An 11,973-nucleotide genomic window follows, 5' to 3' on the forward strand; every position below is an offset into this window, starting at 1 on the left:
CCCTAGTGGAGAGAGAGAGGGGCGGCTAGGGTGGGCGGCGTGCCCCCTCCCCCTCTGTTCCGAATTGGACTAGGAAAGGGGGGCGGCGCCGCCCCCCTTTCCTTCTCCCTCTCCCCCTTCCTTTCCCCTCCTAGTAGGAGTCGGAAAGAAGGGAGTCCTACTCCTACTAGGAGGAGGACTCCTCCTCCTTGGCGCGCCCCAAGGGCCGGCCAACCTCCCTCCTTGCTCCTTTATATACGGGGGCAGGGGGGTACCTCTAGACACACAAGTTGATCTTCAAGATCGTTCTCTTAGCCGTGTGCGGTGCCCCCCTCCACCATAGTCCTCGATAATATTGTAGTGGTGCTTAGGCGAAGCCCTGCGACAGTAGAACATCAAGATCGTCACCACGCCGTTGTGCTGACGGAATTCTTCCCTGACACTTTGCTGGATCGGAGTCCGGGGATCGTCATCGAGCTGAACGTGCGCTAGAACTCGGAGGTGCCGTAGTTTCGGTGCTTGATCGGTCGGGTCGTGAAGACGTACGACTACATCAACCGCGTTGTCATAACGCTTCCGCTGTTGGTCTATGAGGGTACGTAGACTACACTCTCCCCTCTCGTTGCTATGCATCACCATGATCTTGCGTGTGCGTAGGAATTTTTTTGAAATTACTACGTTACCCAACAATGCTTACTCGGTGACGCTTCGTATGTCATGTGCACTGCCTTGTACATGATGGTGTTGTACGATCGAGCCCGTGTGGGCCCCACCACAAAAACTTCAGACGAAATCTCTATCATATGTTTGTTCCGGCTTATTCTACAAGTCAATCTTTGTTTTGTTTTCAGTTGTGGTATTCGAGTTGCTTCGAAGTCAAATGTTGATTCCATACCTTTCCTAAACGGTGTTCTCATACTCCGATGTGAATACCAATCCTTCATGATAATCGAGATTGTCATGTTAATTCTTTTTCAACCGGTATGTTTTCTCTTCAAGTGAATCCGATCTTTTTCAACATCCGCAAGATCACCTCTCGGCTTTCCCAACGTTATTCATTTCATCTGTCCCCAAGTTTGCCTTTGTTTTCCCGCCCTCCCACCCTTGTTTTCTTCAAGGACTCGGATTTCTTAATTCGTTATCCATTTTATGGATGTGAAGTCTCTCCATTCTTTTCAATCAACATTCTTACCCGGTGGTTCTCTTGAAGATGCTCTACTCGTTCGTCATTCTTCATTCTTTTCTTCTCTGGTGGATTCAATTCAAGCTTTTGGTGTTGATCATATCCTTTAACTCGTTTCAAATGTTTTCCATGCATATGCACCTTATTATCATTCCACGTCTCGCTATTCTTTTGTTCCGGAGTGCTGAAGATATCTCGAAGATTCGTGTTTCCACTCTGCTTGCATTCAAGCTCTTTCGTGGTTGTCACCTTATTCAAGCCATTTAATTCAACCGGTGCAATCTCTCTTTTAAGTCTTTCAACGGTGTTTTCTCTTGAGTGGGCCCTAACCCACAGGTCTTTTCCCAGGATCTTACCTGACTCTTCTATTTTTTTCCAGAGCTACTATCAAATTCTTATCCAAGTTGACGTAAGAATGAATTTTCATCAGTCAATTGCCTTCTCCAATATCGTTTCTCAAATTCTTTTCATTGTTGGATCAACTTCTTCGTTTTTGATTCTCCCGGAGTGTCTCAACGATTCATGGTGGTGCTTCTCATCATCATTCTCTGCATTTGAAGACCGAAGAAGAGTTTTTCCTCCATATCTTATCCGTTCTCTCAGAGATGCGTGATTCTAGCTTGTTGCCATCCTCTCATAATTGTTTGTGACAATTCTTTTCACCCATCCGAAGCATTTCAAGAGTCTTTTCAGTTTGATTCTCTGAAGGCCATCATTTCGGGATTATTCATTCTCAGCTTTCAGCTATTGTTCTCCAAATCTTACCGGTGCATCATTCAAATATTCTCTAATCAGTTTGTGATCTATTCGTTCTCATGTATCAAATTCCCTCAAGTATCTTCATTCGTTTTTCCAATTCTACCCGGTGATTTGTGCCTTTGCTACTCTCTTTTTCAATTCTTACGGTGGTTCATTCAAGAGTTCCCTTCCTTGTTATCATATCAATTTATTCGTTGTTTCAATCCTACCGGTGGTTCGTTGAAGACCTTCTCAAGTTTGCGCAATATCTATCTTAATCTTTTCTACAGAATAAGTGCTATGCCAAATCCGTTGCTTGTCATCAATTTAAATTGGTGAAGGATAAGAATAATGTAATTCTTACTCTTGTTTCATCCAAGTGATTAATTCCTTATTCCGGAGGCTCATAAATTCTCGATTTAAATTGTTTCATATTTTCTTTTTCCGGAGTCCCATATTTTCCGCATTATATCATCACGAAGATCCATATAAATAATTGCAAGGCTTCAATCTTATTCTTTTCATCCTTCAATTCTTTTGGATCATTCTTTTATTATCGGAGTTCTTCATGGAGGCTCTTTTTTTATGGCCTCTTTTCTTTCTTTCTTTCTTTCTTTTTTGTCTGGAGTCTCATCCCGACTTGTGGAGGAATCATAGTCTCCATCATCCTTTCCTCACTGGGACAATGCTCTAATAATGATGATCATCACACTTTTATTTTTCTTACAACTCAACAATTACAACTCGATACTTAGAACAAAATATGACTCTATATGAATGCCTCCGGCGATGTACCGGGATATGCAATGACTCATGAGTGACATGTATGAAAGAATTATGAATGGTGGCTTTGCCACAAATACGATGTCAACTACATGATCATGCTAAGCAATATGACAATGATGGAGTGTGCCATAATAAACGGAACAGTGGAAAGTTGCATGGCAATATATCTCGGAATGGCTATGGAAATGCCATAATAGGTAGGTATGGTGGCTGTTTTGAGGAAGGTATATGGTGGGTGTATGATACCAGCGAAAGGTGCACGGTATTAGAGAGGCTAGCAAAGGTGGAAAGGTGAGAGTGCGTATACTCCATGGACTCAACATTAGTCATAAAGAACTCATATACTTATTGCAAAAATCTACAAGTTATCAAAGCAAAGTATTACGCGCATGCTCCTAGGGGGATAGATTGGTAGGAAAAGACCATCTCTCGTCCCCGACCGCCACTCATAAGGAAGGCAATCAAAAAATAAATCATGCTCCGACTTCATCACATAACGGTTCACCATACGTGCATGCTACAGGAATCACAAGCTTCAACACAAGTATTTCTTAAATTCACAACTACTCAACTAGCATGACTTTAATATCACCATCTTCATATCTCAAAACAATTATCAAGTATCAAACTTATCATAGTATTCAACACACTCATAAGAGAATTTTTATTCTTCTTGAATACCTAGCATATTAGGATTTAAAGCAAATTACCATGCTATAAAGACTCTCAAAATAATATAAGTGAAGCATGAGAGATCAATAGTTTCTATAAAACAAATCCACCACCGTGCTCTAAAAGATATAAGTGCAGTACTAGAGCAAAATTATATAACTCAAAAGATATAAGCGAAGCACATAGAGTATTCTAACAAATTCTAAATCATGTATGGCTCTCTCAAAAGATGTGTACAGTAAGGATGGTTGTGGTAAAATAACAAGCAAAGACTCAAATCATACAAGACGCTCCAAGCAAAACACATATCATGTGGTAAATAAAAATATAGCTCCAAGTAAAGTTACCGATAGAAGTAGACGAAAGAGGGGATGCCTTCCGGGGCATCCCCAAGCTTTGGCTTTTAGGTGTCCTTATATTATATTGGGGGCGTCATAGGCGTCCCCAAGCTTAGGCTCTTGCCACTCCTTGTTCCATAATCCATCAAATCTTTACCCAAAACTTGAAAACTTCACAACACAAAACTTAAAGTAGAAAATCTCGTGAGCTCCGTTGCGAAAGAAAATAAAAGATCACTTCAAGGTACTGTAATGAACTCATTCTTTATTTATATTGGTATTATACCTACTGTATTCCAACTTCTCTATGGTTTATAAACTATTTTACCAGCCATAGATTCATCAAAATAAGCAAACAACACATGAAAAACAGAATCTGTCAAAAACAGAACAGTCTGTAGTAATCTGTAGCTAGCGCAGGATCTGGAACCCCAAAAATTCTAAAATAAATTTCTGGACGTGAGGAATTTATCTATTAATCATCTGAAAAAGAATTAACTAAATAGCACCTTCCAAATAAAAATGACAGCAGTTCTCATGAGCGCTAAAGTTTCTGTTTTTTACAGCAAGTTCAACAAGACTTTCCCCAAGTCTTCCCAACGATTCTACTTGGCACAAACACTAATTAAACACAAAAAACACAACCAAAACAGAGACTAGATAAATTATTTATTACTAAACAGGAGCAAAAATCAAGGAATAAAAAAAATAATTCGGTTGCCTCCCAACAAGCGCTATCGTTTAACGCCCCTAGCTAGGCATAACAAGCAAGAATAGATCTAGGTAGTGCCATCTTTGGTAGGCAATTCTTCAATGAGGCATCTACCATCTCTAGTAATTTCTTTATTTTTATTGATTATCAAACTTTTAGGCACAAGATCGAAAAATTCATTTGTAACAAATGGTTCCTTAATGATAGCAAAAAGATTGGGATGAACACTTATAGATTTGAGATCCGCATTTTCCTTACTAGATGATTCACCCTTATTTTTAGGGACGTACATAAGCTTGGCAACTTTAGTGGAAGGACTTGGAGTATTCTTTACGGAAGAAAAGGCGGTTCTGAAGTTGGTAATAATATTCTCAAGTTTATCGATCCTAACGGAATCATGATTTATTTTCTCATTAACTATGGGTTCCTTTTCTTTAATATCTTTCAAAGTAACTCCTACTTTAGATCCATATTGAGAGATTCGGCTGTGGATCTTTTTATCCAAATTTTCAATTAATTCTACGGTAGCAACCCTATTTTCAATAATCTCAAGCCTTTGCATTACATGCTCCAAAGTTAATATAGTTCCATTAACCAAGAGAGGGGGTGAACCAAATAAATCTAACATAGCATTATAAGAATCAAAAGTATGGCTACCCAAAAGGTTCCCTCCGGTAATAGTATCAAGAACATAACGGTGCCAAGGAGTAATGCCTACTAAAAATTGCGAAGGAGAATGGTAGTAGATTGCTTCCTAGCAGATCTATTTTGAGCATTGCAAATTCTATACCAAGCATCTTTTATATTTTCACCCTCCCTTTGCTTAAAATTTAGAATTTCATTCTCGGGAGACAATGGAGAAGATAAGGGACTAGCCGTAACGACAAGCAAGCAAACTAACACACAAGCAAACAAAAAGCAAGCGGGCAAAAAGAGGCAAACAGAGAAAGAGAGGGAGGATAGAGAGAGAGGGCGAATAAAACGGCAAGGGTGAAGTGGGGGAGAGGAAAATGAGAGGCAAATGGCAAATAATGTAATGCGGGAGATAAGGGTATGTGATGGGTACTTGGTATGTTGACTTTTGCGTAGACCTCCCCGGCAACGGCGCCAAAAATCCTTCTTGCTACCTCTTGAGCACTGCGTTGGTTTTCCCCGAAGAGGAAGGGATGATGCAGCAAAGTAGCATAAGTATTTCCCTCAGTTTTGAGAACCAAGGTATCAATACAGTAGGAGGCTACGCGTGAGTCCCTCGCACCTGCACAAAACAAATAAATCCTCACAACCAACGCAAATAGGGGTTGTCAATCCCTATAGGGCCACCTTACGAGAGTGAGATCTGATAGATATGATAAGATAATATTTTTGGTATTTTTATGATAAAGATGCAAAGTAAAATAAAGGCACAGTAAATAGAAAAGGAAATAACTAAGTAGTAGGAGATCAATATGATAAAGATAGACCCGGGGGCCATAGGTTTCACTAGTGGCTTCTCTCGAGAGCATAAGTATTCTATGGTGGGTGAACAAATTACTGTTGAGCAATTGACAGAATTGAGCATGGTTATGAGAATATCTGGATATGATCATGTATATAGGCATCACTTCCGAGACAAGTAGATCGACTCCTGCCTGCATCTACTACTATTACTCCACTCATCGACCGCTATCCAGCATGCATCTAGAGTATTAAGTTAAAAACAGAGCAATGTGTTAAGCAAGATGACATGATGTAGAGGGATAGACTCATGCAATATGAAGAAAACCCCATCTTGTTATCCTCGATGGCAACAATATAATACGTGCCTTGCTGCCCTTACTGTCACCGGGAAAGGACACCGCAAGATTGAACCCAAAGCTAAGCACTTCTCCCATTGCAAGAAAGATCAATCTAGTAGGCCAAACCAAACTGATAATTCAAAGAGACTTGCAAAGATAACCAATCATACATAAAAGAATTCAGAGAAGATTCAAATATTATTCATAGATAGACTTGATCATAAACCCACAATTCATCGGTCTCAACAAACACACCGCAAAAAGAAGATTACATCGAATAGATCTCCACAAGAGAGGGGGAGAACATTGTATTGAGATCCAAAAAGAGAGAAGAAGCCATCTAGCTACTAACTATGGACCAGTAGGTCTGAGGTAAACTACTCACACTTCATCGGAGAGGCAATGGTGTTGATGTAGAATCCCTCCGCGATCGATGCCCCCTCCGGCGGAGCTCCGGAACAGGCCCCAAGATGGGATCTCGTGGATACAGAAAGTAACGGCAGTGAAATTAGGGTTTTGGCTCCTGTTCTGATCATTTGGGGGTACGTGGGTATATATAGGAGGAAGAAGTAGGTGGGTGGAGCAACAGGGGGCCCACGAGGGTGGAGGGCGCGCCTGGTGGGGGTGGGCACGCCCCCCTACCTCGTGCCCTTCTGTTACGTGTCTTGACATAGGGTCCAAGTCTTGTGAGTCTTATCCGATGAGAAAATCACGTTCCCGAAGGTTTCATTCCGTTTGGACTCCGTTTGATATTCCTTTTCTTCGAAACCCTAAAACAGGCAAAAAACCAGCAATTCTGGGCTGGGCCTCCGATTAATAGGTTAGTCCCAAAAGTAATATAAAAGTGGATAATAAATGCCAATAATGTCCAAAACAGTAGATGATATAGTATGGAGCAATCAAAAATTATAGATACGTTGGAGACGTATCACTTGAACTGGCCCCCATTTCTTGTTCTCCTTCGCCACCTCCAAAGCAGGGAAGTTTGTGTCATAACACATCTCCAGGTCTGGCTGTTCAGGCCCAGCAGTAGAGTCGTGGTCTTCTGTTCCATCTTCAGATAAAATCTCATCATCTTCAGCTAGTTCCATCTCCCTCAGCAGATTGAAACCCACCGAGTCCCCCTGTTCAGTGTTAAGGAGTTATTCCAACATATCCATCCTGGGCCGATTTTGTGTCTCTGGGAGTTGATTCTTGAGTAAGGAGGTAGGAGCGCCTCTCTCCTGGAAGTTTTGGTGCCCTGAAGGCTGCGTTCTATGATTAGTGTTACCCTGTCCAGTGAGAGAGCCAGATTCTGAGCCAGTCCTAGAGTCTTGCTGAGATCTTTCCCCAGTAGAAGCACTGTCTCTCGACCTGGTTTCCAAGGAAGTGTTTGTGTCTATGGGGGGATGGTTGCTGTCACCACCTCCACCTCATGTGGGTTTGGTTCAACCTCAATCAGGAGTCTGTAAATTTTTCCTTTGATCCCAAATAGCCTTTCAGCAGGGATTCTTGCGGGATCTTTGCAGGAGATCTTCACTCTAACAGATTCATAGAACGTCTTGAAGTTATGCTGCCAGTCAACATCCAGTAACACTCATAGGGTGGAAGTGATCTGATCAAGCATATTCCATTCACACCACTTGGGGTTCATCTTCTTGATTCTGATTCAGACATTTTGCAGCTCCTTTTCTGCTTCTACATTACCTTTCCAGACCTCCACATTAACAATGACATTGTCTTTCTTCAGTCCAAAGCAAGGGTAACCTGCAACAGTGGCAACATCAATTTCTGGTGGGAATTTAATTAAGAAGGACCATTCATCCAGAGCATTGATGGGCCAAGGCCAGTTGGTTTTGTATATATCAGCAACTTCCTCTGCTAATTTCCCTCATGGGCAGCAAGGCAAGGTTGGCATTGGTGGGTGGCGCCCTGCGGCTATACAGCGTCTGCCGAAAGGTGTTGGGGTTGATGGGCGTCGTCGGCGGCCGTAGCTTCTCTCACACCGACTGCAGCAACAAAGAGCCACGAACGCTGAGAGAAAAGTCCTCGGAAACGAGAACGTGGGCTGGCTATGGCATGTCGTGGAAAATGGGTGTCGACGAGTGGCAGCGACGATGGCGGAAGGCTGAGGGAGGAGCAGGGGAAGAGAAAAGGAAAGTCTGTGTCATCGACGAGCAGATCAAGGAAGGACAAGGGCCCGCGTCGTGTCCGTCTACGCGTTGTCCGTTTTAACGTAAATATGGCCTAAATTTGGACCAAAAATGAATCAATACCGTCTGCTCCCATACAATTGGACCGTACTTTGTGTTCGTTTAGCAACAAACGGACTCGGCCCGTTGGAGTTGGCCTAACACCGGCAACGCCGTGCGTTCCTGCAAAAGGTCGAGCATTGAGGAGGCGATACGGTCTGAGGCGCGTGTGCCAAACTGCCAATAGTACACCAGCAACACACAAAACAACGTGGTCGCGCCGCCCTACCATTCGACCGGCGGTGATCTTTGCGCGTGGCCTGGTGGTTTGCTCAGGCCGGCGTGGCCATGGCGAACAGCACGGGTAAGCACGATCGGGCGGTTGACCATTATGGAACTCTGAGATCTGAAATCCCAGGAAATAAAACTATGAAAAAACAGATGGAGATGCGGGGTATCGATCCCCGTACCTCTCGCATGCTAAGCGAGCGCTCTACCATCCAAGCTACATCCCCTTGTTGCGCCGTAGCACAAACGAGCTCCGTCTTATTAATGTCGCTGCAAATGCATAAACAAGGGTTGCGTATGGGCCCAACCGGCAAACCAAGCGCCGGGTAGTCTTGGAGTTTCTCAAGCGTCAGAAAAAAAAAGAGGCTCGGACGAGACAGAGCCAGCTGGGCACACTGTCACACGACGTACTACATGGCCAGAACAAACTCATTGCAAACCACACCGATCGAGCTTCCAAAAAGAAAAGGAGAAGGCGAAACCAAACCACATCACGGGGATCTCCTGGAACCTTTTCCTTTTCCGTCTTCATTCATAACACGGCGCAAGGACCTTGCGGTGTTGCGTGTTGTCGACAAGAAAACACAAACGGGACAAGAGGGACTGCCCACGGGACCAGTTTTGATTATAGCTCGCCTAACACGCACATGATTTAAATAATTCGGTTGGCCACCAAGAAACAGGCAGAGGCGCTAGAAGCTGTCCGGGATCCTGGACGATGCACCACCGCCACCACCCCACTGCCGTATCCTGGAGCTCGCCTCGCTTGCCTGCCAAGTGCCAAACACATTCCAAGATGGTAGTTTAAGCGTGAGTTTCAGATAAAAAAAGATGGTAGTATCAGGACTTGTCTCGTTTTGCCCGAGGCTGAAACCCAGCAGTCAAACCAGGATCGCTCACCTCCTTGTTCCAGTTGGTGCGCATGGTGATCGCGATCAGGATCACCGTCTGCAGGCCCACCCCGGTGAGCATGCCGCCCCACATCCCCTGTTGCATCCCATCCAAAGTCAAGCAACCACGGTCGGTTCAAAACAAAACGAACAAAGACATGCATGCACGGAGCGGAGCGCGTACCTGAATCCCGCGGCGCAGCGGGAAGGCGATCATGTACCCGACCGGGATGCCGACCCCGTAGTAGCACCCCAGGTTGATGTAGGCCACCAGCCACTGCCACCCGGCGCCGACGGCCACGCCGGACAGCACGGGCTGGACGCTGTTGAGCAGCAGCGTGAAGGCGAAGACGACGCCCAGGCTGGCCACGGCGTGCACCACCTCGGGGCTCTCCGTGAAGGGCGCGCCGTAGACGTCGCGGAGGAGCAGGACGGCCACGAAGAATGCCACCCCGATGGCCACGGACGACATGAGCACCAGCGCGATCGCAAACCTCGCCGCCCGCGGACGCCCCGCGCCCAGCTCGTTCGACACCCTCACGCTGCTCCAAAGATTGGATTAACGCGCAGGCATGAATGTGTTTTGATGCAGATTGGTTGATTGATTGATGAGATTACCTGATGGCTGCATTGAATCCGAAGAACACCATGATCTGCCACCCGAACAGGTTGGTGCTGCACGCGGCAGCCAATGTGCCACATCCACAAATCGCAACATGTCAGTGCTACTATACTACTATTTACTCTTTACTAAAGCTAGCTACCGTTTTGCTCAGCTTGGAAAGTGGAAATTATAACAGCTAGCTAGCTCACCAGATGGAGACTGCGGCGACGGCGACCTGAGCGTTGGGAAGGTTGCCCACGATCACGATCAGGAACATGTAGAACCAGAATTCCAAGCTAAAGAGCGGGAACATAGGTGATTAATTACAACAGTTCATGGCAGTTCATTGGACCATAAGTAGGTAGCTGTACGAAATGCACGTACCAGATCATGATTGCTGAGCCGATGGAGAGGCGGGCGAAGCTGAAGAGCTCGGTGAAGGCGAGGGAGTCCAACTCGAAGCCGTTCCATGCGCCGGGGCAGTAACCCATGACGATGTAGGCGAGCTGGCCGAGCACCACGAACCACCACGACGCGTTAAGCGCGACGGCGAGGCCGATGAGGCCCATCCGCATGGGCACCACGAGGAACCAGGTGAGCGCGACGTGGAGCACCAGCGCCGCCGCCGACACCGCCGCCATGGCCATCAGCTTGCTCTGCGCCTGCAGGAACTTCTGGATGGGGAAGTTGAGCGCGTACGCGAAGAGCTGCGGGACCATGTAGAGCGAGAAGCGGCCGGCCATGACGGCGATCTGGTCGTCCTGGTGGAAGAACCTGAGGATCGGGGTGGCGAAGAGGTAGAGTGGGAGCATGCAGACGGCCGTGGCGGTGAGCAGCAGCCAGGAACGCTGCAGGTAGACGCCGAGCATGGGGAGCTTCTTGGCGCCGTAGGCCTGCCCGCACAGCGTCTCCAGCGCGCTCCCCATGCCGTACATGATCCCGAAGGCGAGCCCGGCGACGACGGAGTTCTCGGTGGAGACGGCGTCCAGCTCCAGCGTGGTGAGGTGGCCGGCGGCGACCTGCGTGATGGCGCCCAGCGAGTACTGCGCCAGCGACGTGAAGATGGCCGGGCCGGCCAGGCACCACAGCCGCCGGTTCTCCTCCGCCGCGCAGCGCAGGAACGCCGACACGCTGTGGATCTCCTCCAGGTCATCCTTGTCGCCGCTGCCCGCCCTCGCCAGCAGCGCGTCCGTCAGCGGCTCATCGCCACCGCCAGCACAGGAAGCCATCGATCGATGATCGATGATCTCTCCTGTCCTGTATGCCAAGAGAGTCAACACTGGACTGGACCGGTCTGAAAAGGAAAATATGTGGCCTGCCACTGCCAGTAGGGTGCGGTATCGGTACCACGAATGCAATGCGGCAGCTACCAGTCAACTGCCCGATCGAGGAGACGATACTTGGTGCTTCCGCCTCCTTGCGAGTTAACCGGCGCGCTCTCTGGGCTATATAGGCGAAAACCGAGGTGGCCAACAAGATGAGCCGCGCCGTCTCGACAACACAAATCTGATGTCCAGCTTATGTTAGACTAGTCACAGTAAGAGTAACTTAACTAGTAACATCACACATTTCAATACAAAATTGCTTATGTGACAGCTAATTAATAAGGAGAGAGTAGTTACTGTAACATCAGACATTTCAAAGCATAATGAGTCCATAGCCTAATAAATAAACTCTTTCATGATACCACTCATACGTTACTACCCGGCAAACATCATATTCCACTTACGCCGGGAAACGTCTCTCCCCTTCCCTTCCCCCCTGCGCCGTTGGCCACTCCGGCCGCGGCGGCCACCTTCCCCGTCGCTGGCCGCTTGGCCACCGGCGCCACCCTCCC

At 46.5% G+C, this 11,973-nt stretch overlaps 1 protein-coding gene across 1 annotated transcript; it reads right to left on the reverse strand.

The window, feature by feature from the left end:
- Positions 1 to 9,120: 9,120 nt before the first annotated feature.
- On the reverse strand, positions 9,121 to 11,542 carry LOC119332402 (protein DETOXIFICATION 33-like). Its single transcript, XM_037605583.1, has 6 exons — positions 10,521 to 11,542; positions 10,346 to 10,432; positions 10,151 to 10,207; positions 9,717 to 10,074; positions 9,543 to 9,629; positions 9,121 to 9,412 (listed from the first exon to the last, which is right to left on the reverse strand). Exons 1-6 carry the CDS (start codon positions 11,363 to 11,365, stop codon positions 9,335 to 9,337), a joined length of 1,512 nt encoding a protein of 503 aa, XP_037461480.1. The 5' UTR covers positions 11,366 to 11,542; the 3' UTR covers positions 9,121 to 9,334.
- Positions 11,543 to 11,973: the final 431 nt, after the last annotated feature.

The sequence above is a fragment of the Triticum dicoccoides genome, chromosome 7A, assembly GCF_002162155.2.
Source record: "Triticum dicoccoides isolate Atlit2015 ecotype Zavitan chromosome 7A, WEW_v2.0, whole genome shotgun sequence".
NCBI lineage: Eukaryota > Viridiplantae > Streptophyta > Magnoliopsida > Poales > Poaceae > Triticum > Triticum dicoccoides.

What these genes read in the sequence shown, in the direction of transcription:
- LOC119332402 (XM_037605583.1), bottom strand. Translation starts at nt 11,365, where the DNA reads ATGGCTTCCTGTGCTGGCGGTGGCGATGAGCCGCTGACGGACGCGCTG. An exon ending in GTCGCCGCAGTCTCCATCTG is followed by an intron (nt 10,208 to 10,345) that starts GTGAGCTAGCTA and finishes TGCCGCGTGCAG; the next exon opens with CACCAACCTGTTCGGGTGGC. An exon ending in GCACCAACTGGAACAAGGAG is followed by an intron (nt 9,413 to 9,542) that starts GTGAGCGATCCT and finishes GGCACTTGGCAG; the next exon opens with GCAAGCGAGGCGAGCTCCAG.